The 12,434-nt window shown below is 49.6% G+C and overlaps 2 protein-coding genes across 3 annotated transcripts; both read left to right on the top strand.

The window, feature by feature from the left end:
* C19H19orf84 (chromosome 19 C19orf84 homolog) lies at positions 1-2,273 on the top strand. Its single transcript, XM_015124525.3, has 2 exons — positions 1-161; positions 1,128-2,273. The coding sequence occupies exons 1-2, from the start codon at positions 127-129 to the stop codon at positions 1,654-1,656; spliced, it is 564 nt and encodes a 187-aa protein (XP_014980011.3). The 5' UTR covers positions 1-126; the 3' UTR covers positions 1,657-2,273.
* A 285-nt stretch (positions 2,274-2,558) lies between these two features.
* On the top strand, positions 2,559-10,347 carry LIM2 (lens intrinsic membrane protein 2). Of its 2 annotated transcripts, none has more exons than XM_001116341.5 (5): positions 2,559-2,614; positions 3,104-3,284; positions 8,018-8,167; positions 9,625-9,759; positions 9,998-10,347. In XM_001116341.5, the coding sequence occupies exons 2-5, from the start codon at positions 3,110-3,112 to the stop codon at positions 10,057-10,059; spliced, it is 522 nt and encodes a 173-aa protein (XP_001116341.1). In that variant the 5' UTR covers positions 2,559-2,614; positions 3,104-3,109; the 3' UTR covers positions 10,060-10,347. The 2 variants fall into 2 exon arrangements, with proteins under 2 accessions (XP_001116341.1, XP_001116349.1); XM_001116349.5 differs by having other exon boundaries at positions 3,104-3,410.
* Positions 10,348-12,434: the final 2,087 nt, after the last annotated feature.

Here is a 12,434-nt window from a genome sequence, read left to right as displayed (position 1 = left end):
ACGCCCCATTTCTGACCTGGCCAAGCCCCACCTCTCTCCGCCTGGGTCCCTCCCCAACCTTCCCGGGCCCTCGAAGGATCTCGGAGGCGAAGTTACTAGAAGATACTTAAGAGGGCCCCAAGGGAGATGGAACAACCAAAGGACGGGGCTGGGCCAGAAGGGTGAGACAAACAAAGACCTCCTGAGAGGGGGACATAAACCCAGAGAGAGGAGGGGACAGTGAAAACGAGAGAGAAAGGATGCGCTGAACAGAACTGCATAGAGAATCAGGAAAAACAAAAAAGGCTCAGGTATCATCACACAGAATCTTAGAAGAGCTTAGTGAGAGTTGAGCGAGATATTTAGAAACAGGCGGAGACCAGGTGCAGTGGCTTATGCCTGTAATCCCAGCATTTTGGGAGGCCGAGGTGGGTGGATCACCTGAGGTCGGGAGTTCGAGACCAGCCTGAACAACATGGAGAACTCTGTCTCTCCTAAAAATACAAAATTAGCCGGGCATGGTGGCGCATGCCTGTAATCCCAGGTATTCGGGAGGCTGAGGCAGGAGAATCGCTTGAACCCGAGAGGCGGAGGTTGCGGTGAGCCAAGATCAGCCATTGCACTCCATCCTGGGCAACAAGAGCGAAACTCCATCTTGAAAAGAAAAGAAAAAGAGCTAGAAACAGATACTCATCGAACAGAAATTTCCAAGAATAAACCAAGAAATGTGAAGACTCCAGGGATCCCCAGAAGGCTGGAGAAATCGTGGCTGTCCACTGTTTTAGCACTTACCAGACCCAGCCCTGTTATTCGTGCCTTTGATACCATCCAAAGCCATCTTTGACTATAAACAAGTTAAGGTTTGGAATAGGAAAATGGTTTGTCCAAAGATACACCACCAAAAGCGAGGCGGCCAGGAATTGGAACTGAGTTCTGTCTCATGCTGCAGTTCATGGCAGAGCTGTCTGTTTCTCTAGAGAGACCCGGGTTAGAAACAAAGAGAGAGAGAGAAGCGGGGGAGGAAGTCACAGGTGGGCACTGAGGATGGAGAGATGGCTGCCTTCCGCAGAGGTGCAGAGACAGCCTGGCAGCGAGAAACAAGGAAGTACGGAGACGCTGAGCCCCACTGACCTGTCTTTTTGTTCTAGGAACAACCTGTCCCTGCCGTCATCTGGGACTGAGCCATGGCCCCCTGCGCCTCTCCCAACCCCACCACCCTGGCTCCTGAGCTCCACAGACCCCGCCCACCTGGGGCTCCCAGAGAGCGTGGCCTCTGTCACCGTGCCCATACGCCTGGACACCCTCTCCTGCCTCCTGCACAGCGCCCTGCTGGGGGCCTACACCTTCCAACAGTCCTTGCCCTCTTGCTCCTGCTGCCCCCAGGCAGGCCACACTCAGCCTGGCGCAGTCAGGAGGCCTCCCAGGGGACGCGGGGGCTGGGAAGTCAGGCACAGGCCAGGCTGGGGCCGGGGCCCACATCGACGAGGAGGCCTCGGGAGAGCTGAGCAGCCAGAGAGGGGTTGGGCGGGGGGCCCTGGGGCTGGCCCCAGGACCCCACCAATGACACTGCCATCAGCATCAACACTGCCTGCCCAGGATGGGAAGAAGGAAGCTCGAGGTCCAGAGCCACCCCTGGAAGCACCACCGGCTGCTGAGGACTGGGAGACAGAGTACTAGGACCCTGGAGGGTCCAGCACCTGAGATTGCAGTCGCCCAGGAGGGTTTTCCTGGGGCCCGGAGTGACCTCGGCCCTGTCAGAAGAACCCCAAGAAACATCTTCCATCCTCCCCTCTCCCCAAAACCATGGTCCCAGGAGTAGCTCCTGTGAGCCACTTGGTGAACCTGACCTAAGTCACCTGAATCCCAAGCCAGAAGAAAACCCTAAACCTCATGCCCAGGCCTGTCTCCTTGATGGCCTCAACCCCATTCCAAATGCCATCCCCAACCACAACCACAATCCTTACCTCATTCTCAATCCCCAAGGTTCCCCGAGCCCCATCCCCTACCCTCTCCCTAACCCCAAAGCCACTCCTACCAGCCTCTCTCTTCCCCACTGTCAACCCCTATTCCCAAACCCATTCACTCCCATCCCTGTCACCAGTCCCAACTCCACTTCTGCGCCTCAACCCAAACCCACCCTCGTTACCAACCCCTTTCTCCTCATTCCCTATGTACCTCAGCCCATCTTTAATGTCCTCTGAATCTACAGCTCCAACGAGCCCCATCCTCAACCTCAGCCACAGCTCTGTGTCCATCCCCACAAAGAACAAACAATAAATGTGTGACTCTCCCTGTATCTTGCATGTGTGTGCTTACACAGCTCGGACAAAGCCAGGGTTGTTGTGAGCAAGGCTGGCGACAAGGTAGTGGGTCCAGGGGAGGGTCACAGAGGTCAGTGAGCAGGGGCTGGGGGTGGGGAGTCCCCTGGATGCCTGCTTCAGCAAATTCCATTTGAGGCCTCTGCCACCGCTGCATTTCTGATTGCTGGAAGCTGCTGGATCGTGGGACCATTGTGTAGGGAGGCTTAAGGGATTTGGGGAACCTATGGGGGCCAAGAGGCCAGTGACCAGGCTCAGCTCAGTCTGCACAGAGGGGCCGTGGCAGAAGGAGGGCTCGGGCAGGCTCTGCCACTCAGGTAGGCACCAAGCATGGGACCTGTAGCCCCCTTTTCCCCAAGTCCCAGGAGTCTAGGGTCCCAGCTCCTCCTCCTCCCAGGACCTGGTGTCCACCCCCTGGCCCCTAGCCCCTTCCTTACCCAGCACCCAGGAATCCAGGCCCCTGGGCCTCTCCTCACCTAGGACTCAGGAATCTAGGCCTCCAAGCTATTCTTTGCTCAGAACCTGGAAGTCCAGGTCCCCGGCCTTCTCTTCCCCCGGACGCCAGGCTCCAAGAACCCAGCCCCTCCTCCCTGTTGTCTTTCCAGGATCCCTACCATCCTCCTCCCTCAGACCCGGGAGTCCGGGCCCCCAGTCCCTTCCTTCCCCAGGACCCAGGCGTCTAGGTCTCCATCTCCTTCTCCCAAGCACCTGGCATCCCACTCCTGAGCCCTCTCTTCCCCCAGTTCCCTTCCTCCATCAAGTCCCAGGAATCCAGCTCCCAACCCCATCTCTCCCCTTCCCCGCAGATCACCATGTACAGCTTCATGGGTGGTGGCCTGTTCTGTGCCTGGGTGGGGACCATCCTGCTGGTGGTGGCCACGGCAACAGACCATTGGATGCAGTACCGGCTGTCAGGGTCCTTCGCCCACCAGGGCCTGTGGCGGTACTGCCTGGGCAACAAGTGCTACCTGCAGACAGACAGCATCGGTGAGCCCCCCGGCCAGGGTCCGGGCCGCGCCTGGGGAAAGAGCAGGGCGGACCTCGGGGCCCAAGGACACCTGTATTCCAGATGGAGAACTCTGCGGCTCAAAGAGGGAAAGGGAGCAACCCAAGGTCACTCACATGGAGTGGGCAGAACTGGTACTGCAGGGTTGCTTTCTAGCTGCAGTGACACGGGGTGCTGGTTTGCAGGTTAAGTTGGGAGAGGCGGCATTTCCTGACGCCTCAAAGGTGTCATGCACAGCAACTGGGGCTAGTGTCACGAAATAGCATTTTCTAAATATCTACTATGGACCAAGAACTATGTTAGGTACCAGGGGATACAGAAGAAATATGGGCCCTGAATTTGCTAAATACTGCATAATGTAGCATAAAGTATTTTTGCCTACTTATAATGTACCAGGCCATAGATAGAGAGATACATAGAGATATATAGTATAGTGCATGCTGCATAACATCTATAATATATTAAGTTAGTATATACTACATTATGTATAATATATGCAATTTATATTATTACATATAACTTATGTATAATATATGTAACTACATATATACATTAATAAATTAATATACAATATAGTGTATTATACATGCACCTCTATTATATAATAAATTACTAATACGTAATATATTGTATATAATATGCTACATATTATATAATAAATAATGCACATATATTGTATATATGATGTAGAATCCATTATATATTACACATTCAATATCTAATAAATAGTATATATTATGCTACATATAATATAATAAATTAATAGTGTATATATTATACAATATATTATAATAAATATATAAAGTAGAGAATATTATATTGCACACTTATTATATAATATATTAATAAATTTGGCCAGGTGTGGTGGCTCACAACTGTAATCCCAGTACTTTGGGAGGCCAAGGTGGGTGAATCACCTGAGGTCAGGAGTTCGAGATTAGCCTGGCAAAAGAGGTGAAACGCGGTCTCTACTAAAAATACAAAAATTAGCCAGGCATGGTGGTGCGCGCCTGTAATCCCAGCTACTCAGGAGGCTGAGGCAGGAGAATCGCTTGAACCCAAGAGGTGGAGATTGCAGTGGGCCCAGAAGGTGCCACTACACTCCAGCCTGGACGACAGACAAAGGCTCTGTCAGAAAAATAAATAAACAAATAAAAATTAATTAATACTATATAATATATATATTACTACTAGTAATAGTATTAATAATACCTGACATTAATTGAGTGCTTACTATGCCCTATGTGCTATTCTAAGCACTTTACATACATGTAAGAGCAGTTCAATTGTATGTAAGAGTGAGACATGAGATGTGACCTCAAAATTCAAACATCGTCTTGAGTAGTTGAGAGGAAGAGCTAAGCCCCACTGAGTGCCGGACATGACAGGCACGGGAGACTTCGCCCACCCATTTCTCCCTGAGCCAGCCCTGAGGGAGGGGAAGGACGATGCCTGTTTGCTGGAGAGGTAGACTGAGGCTGGGAGAAGTGGAAAGACTTGCCTTGGGCCACCAGCTTCAGAGTCCCATCTGCCTGACTCCACACATCCTTCTCACTTCTGGCTGTCTCATCTGTGACACTTCTACATTTCTCCTGCTTCAGGCTGGGAATTCCCCGAGGGACAGCCCTGAGCCGCCTCTCTGTCTTATCTCTGCCAGGGATGCAGGAGACAGGGAGGTTTGGCGAAGGTCTTCGGGTTTTTGTTTGTCTGTTTTTGTTTTGTTTTGTTTTGTTTGAGACAGACTCTTGCTCTGGCAATGGCGCTATCTCGGCTCACTGCAACCTCTGCCTCCTGGGTTCAAGCAATTCTCCTTGCCTCAGCCTCCCAAGTAGCTGGGATTATAGGCCCCCACAACCATGCCTGGCTAATTTTTGTATTTTTGGTAAGAGACAGGGTTTCACCATGTTGGCCAGGCTGGTCTTGAACTCCTCCTGACCTCAGGTGATCCACTCGCCTTGGTCTTCCAAAGTGCTGGGATTACAGCTGTGAGCCACCACACTCAGCCTCATTATTTCATTTGATTTGATTTTTGTAGAGAGAGCATCTGGCTGTATTGCCCGGGCTTGTTTCAAACTCCCAGCTTCAGATGGACAGGGTGGCTCAGCCTGTAATCCCAGCACTTCGGGAGCTGAGGTAGGAGGATCACTTGAGCCCAGGAGTTTGAGACCAACCTGTGCAACGTAGGGAGACCCCATCTCAACAACAACAAAAAAAATTAGCTGGGCATGGTGGTGTGCTCCCCTGGCCCCAGCTGCTCAGAAGGCTGAAGTGGGAAGATCACTTGAGCCCAGAAGTTTGAGGCTGTAGTGAGCTAAGATGGAGCCACTGCACTCCAGCCTGGTGACAGAGCAAGACCCTGTCTCAAAAAATAAGAAGAAGATACAAGAAATACTTAAAAACAAACCCTCCTGGCTTCAAGCAATCCTCCTGCCTCAGCCTCCCAAAGTGCTAGGATTCCAGGTCTGAGACCCTGTGACCGGCCTGAATTAGTGTGCTAGGGGTGCCATAACAAAGTCCCACACACCAGGTGGCTTGAACAAGAGCAATGTGTTGTCTCACACTACTGGAGGCCTAGATGAAGATGTGGGCAAAATCACTTCTTTCTGAGGGGTGTGAGGGAGAATCTGTTCCATCTCCCTCCCTCCCTGGCTTCTGGTGATTTTCTGGGAATCTTTGGTGTTCATTGGTTTGGAGATGCATTACTCCAATTTTTGTCCCCCTCATACGTGGCATTTTTCCTGAAAGCGTGTCTGTGTCCAGATTCCTCTTTTTATAAGGACGGCAGTCTCTGTTTTATGTTTTGTTTTGTTTTTTAGATGGAGTCTTGTTCTGCCGCCCAGGCTGGAGGGCAGTGGCATGATCTTGGCTCACTGCAACCTCCACCTCCCGGGTTCAAGTGACTCTCCTGCCTCAGCCTCCCGAGTAGCTGGGATTACAGGCACCCACCATCACGCCTGGCTAATTTTTGTATTTTTAGTAGAGACAGGGTTTCACCGTGTTGACCAGGCTGGTCTCAAACTCCTGACCTTAGGTGATCCACCTGTCTTGGCATCCCAAAGTGCTGGGATTACACTGGGCAGGAGCCACCAGGCCCAGCCCAGTCTTTGGATTAGAGTCCCACCCTACTCTAGCGTGATCTCTTCATAACTAATTATATTTGCAAAGACTCTATTGCCAAATAAGGTACCATTCTAAGGCACTAGTCACAATTTCAACATAAAAATTTGGAGCTGGGGACAGAAAGATATAACTCAACCCATACAAATATCCATGGAGAACCTGTCAGGAATTTCTCTCACTGAGGCTTCTACAAGACAAAAGACTGGGTTTTACAAAGATCCTAGACTTTTTACTTTTCAATGGCAAGATGCAAGGTTTGAGGTATACCATTTTCCTGGGTGCTCCAGCAGACAGAATAGCCAAGCAGTTAGGAACGCGGGCCTTGGAGCTTGGATTCCAACTCCAGCCCTGTTTCTAATTATGAGACCTCGGCAAGTTACTTTACCTCTCTGGGTCTCCATTTCTTCACTTGAAAAATAAGAATAAAAATGGTACTTATAGAATAGGACTCTGGAGGAACAAATAACATCACACCTGGGTAGTGAGCCTGGCATATAGTTAGCTATTGCCAAAGGAGGAAGAGATTATTATTATCTTTCCCACAGCATCTCCTGAGGGGCCAGCGCTGGGCAAAGCACAAGAGAAGAATGGCCCCAGTGCTCAACACTCATTCATTTCACGCATTTATCGAGCACCTATTATGCACCAGGTGCTAGGTGCTGGGGACCCTGTGGTGAATGAGACAGCAAGGCCCTTGTCCTTGCAGAGCTAAGGATTTACTGAGGAGAGACAGACATTATAAATCAGTTAAAAACAAGTAAAAAGGACATTTTCAGATATAAGCAAGTAGTATAAAAGAAATGAAAGAGTAGGCCGGGTGCAGTGCCTCACGCCTATAATCTCACACTTTGGGAGGCCAAGGCAGGTGGATCACTTGAGGCCAGGAGTTCCAGACCAGCCTGGCCAACATGGCAAAACCCCGTCTCTAATAAAAATACAAAACTTATCCAGGCGTGGTAGTGTGCACCTGTAGTCCCAGATAGTCAGGACCCTGAGGCAGGAGAATTGTTTGAACCCCGGAGGCGGAGGCTACAGGGAGCTGAGATTGTGCCACTGCACTTCAGCCTGGGTGACAGAGGAAGACTCAGTCTCAAAAAAAAAAAAAAAAAAAGAAAAAGAAAAAAAAAAGAAATGAAAGAAATGTGAGAGAGAATAGTAATTAGCAGGAAAATATAGGGAATCAGCATTCATTCATTCATTCATTCATTCATTCATTCAACAAACATTTCCCGAGGCCAGAATGCAAACCAAATGTGTGGTGGGGGTGTTTATGACACAGAACCAACCCAGTGCCTGTCCTCAAGGAGCAATCAGGCTGGAGGAGGAGACAGACAAAGAGAGTCACAACCTTTAGCCGTGGGTAAAGATGATGACTGAGGGGTGGGGAGATGCTTCCTAGAGGAGGGGTCATGGGAGATAGGCTTTGCAGGATGAGTAGGAGTTTGCCAGGTGAAGAAGAGGGCATTTGCAAAGAAGGGAAGGATGAGCTGGGTTAGGGATAAGGAAAGGGGCAAGGCATTTTCATCTCAGAGGTAGCAGCATCTCTCACTTAGAGCAGGGGAGGCGTGGGAGTGACCATGGGGTGCTCCCACAGCATACTGGAATGCCACCCGGGCCTTCATGATCCTGTCTGCCCTATGCGCCACTTCCGGCATCATCATGGGCATCATGGCCTTCACTCATCAGCCTACCTTCTCCCGCATCTCCCGGCCCTTCTCTGCTGGCATCATGTTTTTTGCCTCAAGTGAGTAAGCCCGCCCTCTCCCTACCCCTCTCCTCACTGTCATCTCAAACCCCAATCTGTCCCCACCCCTCAACACCATTCTCACCCCTTACTCCTCCTCACACTCAACCCCACCCCACCCTAATCCCATCCCCACACCCAAAACCAACCTCATGACTATTTCGAGTTCCGGTCTATTCTGACACTAGCTGGTGTACTACAATTCAGTTCTGGCACTAATCACCTAAAATTTGTGTTTGACTCCACAGGTTAAGACCACAGTCCTTAGCAAGACTGCCTCCACCTCAGCTACAAGCTGCAAGCAGGGTGCCTGGGCAACCCATGCTTTTGATCCACTGGCTACAAATTAGGAGGTTCCCAAGACCCACTCAGATTCAAAAATTTGCTGGAATAACTTACAGAATGCAGGAAAGTGCTATACTTACAGTTATAGTTTCATTCTAGAGGACACAACTCAGGCCCAAGCAAATGAAGAGACAGAGTCTAGGAGAGCCCAAAATGCAGAGCTTCCAAGCCTTCTTCCCGTGGAGCCAGGGGTCACCCTCCCAGCATACAGATGTTTTCACCAATAGGGAGCGCCACTGAGCTTCAGTGTCCAGAGTTTTCACTGGAGTCTTGTTAAATAGGCATGACTGATTGAATCGTTGACCATTGATGGAACTCAGTTTCCAGCTTCCTTTCTTCCCGGATATGAAGTTGTTCAGAGCCCCAACCCTCTTAATATCATGGTTGGTCTTTCTTTCTTTTTTTTTTTTTTTTCCTTTTTTGAGATGGAGTCTCGCTCTGTCCCCCAGGCTGGAGTGTAGTTGCTTAATCTCAACTCACTGCAACCTCCACCTCCCCTCCCGGGTTCAAGTGATTCTCCTGCCTTAGCCTCCTGAGTAGCTGGGATTACAGGTGCATACCACCACACCCAGCTAACTATTATTATTATTATTTTTGTATTTTTAGTAGAGACAGGGTTTCACCATGTTGGCTGGGCTGATCTTGAACTCCTGACCTCAAGTGATCCACCCGACTCAGCCTCCCAAAGTGCTGGGATGACAGGCGTGAGTCATTGTGCCTGGCCTGGTTGGTCTCTCTGATGACTACATCCAACCCTGCGTCATCTCATCTCATTACCATAAACTCAGGTTGGGCCCAAGAAGCTCAAGAATAACAAAGACCCTCCCATTACTCAGGAAGTTCCAAATATTGATTCTGCCTTCCAGGAACCAGAGACAATGGCCAGTTACATTATAAAGCACAACCATGTCCAACCCCATCCCAAACCTATCCCTCAATCATCTTTACCCCTAATTTCAACTCAACCCCGATCCTCACTCTTATCCCCACCCCAACCCACTTCCACCCCTTTCCCCAATCTTAGTTCCCACCCCCATCATCAGCTCTCTGCCCATCTCCAAAACCACACCCAGCCTTAGTCTCACCTGCATCCTCCTGCTCTCTCTCCCTAGCCCTTTTTGTCTTGTTGGCCTTGGCCATCTACACTGGAGTCACCGTCAGCTTCCTGGGCCGCCGCTTTGGGGACTGGCGTTTTTCCTGGTCCTACATCTTGGGCTGGGTGGCAGTGCTCATGACGTTCTTCGCAGGTACTGGGGGCAAGGGGTGGGAAGGTCAGTGTCCAGGGCAGAGTGGGCAGCAGATCGGGTGGAAGATGATAGGGTATCCCACATGGGTCCCTCAGCACTGGGTCAGGAGGAAGACTCCAGGTCTATGGAGTCTGGGGTCATGGATACCCAGGGAGAAAGAGAGTAGGGTGTTGGACTCTCTTGGGGTGGAAATGGGGCTGGGGGGGTTTAAGGGGGTCAATTTAAACTTCTCATGCAGGGATTTTCTACATATGTGCCTACCGGGTGCATGAATGTCGGCGCCTGTCTACACCGCGCTGAGCCCAAATGTGTCAACCAACTTCATCTGGAAGTTAAAGCGAGGCCACTGAAGAGGAGGAGAGTCTAGAGGCCTGAAATCCTGGTTCCTAGGGGAATGAGTGGGCTCAGTTCTGACCTCTGGGTTGAGGGGGGAGGTTGACTCCTGGTCCTAGGCCGGAAGGAGGAAGAATGGGGCCTGTGGGAGGGAGCTGAGAAGACTCAAGTCCCCACCTGCCTGGCAGGTTGTTAGAAAAATGAAATATCCATTAGAGTAACTTTCTGAGGTCTAATAAAATTGATGTGAAATTACTAAAGTGTTCATCCTTGAGGGGCTGGGATAGGGAGAAACAGCTGTAAGGGTGGTGGATGTGGGCAGAGGTGCTTTTTTGTGTGTTTTTCTTGTTGTTTTCGTCATTGTTTTGAGATGGAGTTTCGCTCTTGTCGCCCAGGCTGGAGTGCAGTGGCGCCATCTCAGCTACCTGCAACCTCTGCCTCCTGGGCTCAGGTGATTCTCCTGCCTCAGCTTCCCAAGTAGCTGGGATTACAGGGGCCCACTACCACGCCCGGTTAATTTTTGTATTTTTAGTAGAGATGGGGTTTCACCATGTTGGCCAGGCTGGTCTAGAACTCCTGACTTCAGGTGATCCACCCACCTCTGCCTCCCAAAGCGCTGGGATTACAGGCGCGAGCTACCGCACCCGGCCCAGGGGTGCTGTATTATGGAGGCCCCACCTTCTCCGTTTCTGCAGGGAGGGGAACAGAGATCAATCAACAGTACCTGTCCAGGAGCTCACCACAACTCAACTTCCAGGAAATGGATGTGTAGGATAATCGGACAAATGAAAAGATCTCTGAAAAAACTCCCTGCCCACGCCACCCCCAGTTGACTCCAGCCTCCTCTCTCCTCCCATGATGCGTCCGTTCAAAGGAAACACCAGAACCCTGAGCCTTCACCTCTGGAACCTGCTCTTCACACACTATTCATGACCGTGATCTTCTCTTCATTCACTTGTTAGTAATTCATTCTATTAATTGATGCTGGCTGGGTGCGGTGTCTCACACCTGCAATCCCAGCACTTTGGAAAACCAAGGCAGGTGGATTTCTGAAGCCCAGGAGTTCCCCAGGCAACATGAGAAAACCCCATCTCTCCAAAAAAAAAAAAAAAAAACACATTAGCTGGGCATATTGGTATGTGCCTGTCCCAGGAGGGTCACAGGAGTCCGAGGAAACAGAGGTTGCAGTGAGCTGTGATCGCACCACTGCACTCCAGCCTGAGCGAGAGTAAGACTCTGTCTCAAAATAAAAAAAAGAAAATAAATGGTTGCTAACTGCCGTGAGATTTACTAATGTCTATCATAAAATAATAAGACTGTTTCACAAGGCTGATTCTAATGAGACTATTTACTACAGCTATGCTAATAAATATTATGTTTATAGAGGTTTATTCCCTAAAATAATATTTATTGGGGCCTCCTCAAATAAAAATAATACTGTATGTATAGAGGCTTTTTCTAATCATAATGACAATTGAAGCTTTCTCTAATAATTTATTGAGGCCTATTTAAATAGAAATATTTGCCGAGCCTTATTCTAGTAATCATATTTATAGGGGCTTACTCTAGCAATAATAATGATATAATTATGACTCCAGACTCAGGACTGCAACTTACCTACTTCACCTACTTACTCAACATTTCCACTTGAAGACGCATCTCCAATCTCACATATCCAAAAATAAGTTCCTGATCTCACACACGCCCTATGTGTTCCTCCCATGGTCTTCCCCATCTTAGGAAATGACAACCCCATTTTTTATTTTATTTACTTATTTTTTTGAAATGGAGTCTTGCCCTGTTGCCCAGGTTGGAGTGCAGTGGCGAGATCTCGGCTCACTGCAACCTCCACTTCCCCTCCCCGGTTCAAGTAATTCTCCTGCCTCAGCCTCCCAAGCAGCTGGGATTACAGGCGTCTGCCACCACACCCAGTTAATTTTTGTATTTTTAGTAGAGACAGGGTTTCACCATGTTGACCAGGCTAGTCTTGAACTCCAGACCTTGTGATCCACCGACCTCAGCCTCCGAAAGTGCTGGGATTACAGGCGTGAGCCACCACGCCCAGCCAACAACCCCATTTTTATCCAGCTACTCAAGCCAACAACTTTGGGATTCAATGTTGGCTTTTTTTTTTTTTTTTTTTTTTTTTTTTGACAGGGTCTCAGTCTTGCCCAGGCTACAATGCAGTAGCGTGATCACACCTCACTTCAGCCTCCACCTCCCAGGCTCAAGTGAGCCTCCCACCTCAGCCTCCTGAGCAGCTAAGACTACAGGCATGCACCAATATGCCTGAGTAATTTTTTAATTTTTTGTAGAGATGGGGTCTCCTTATGTTGCCCAGA

The sequence above is a fragment of the Macaca mulatta genome, chromosome 19, assembly GCF_049350105.2.
Source record: "Macaca mulatta isolate MMU2019108-1 chromosome 19, T2T-MMU8v2.0, whole genome shotgun sequence".
Classification (NCBI taxonomy): domain Eukaryota; kingdom Metazoa; phylum Chordata; class Mammalia; order Primates; family Cercopithecidae; genus Macaca; species Macaca mulatta.
Note: the sequence above shows the minus strand (reverse complement) of the source record. Positions and strands in the feature narration are given on the sequence as shown.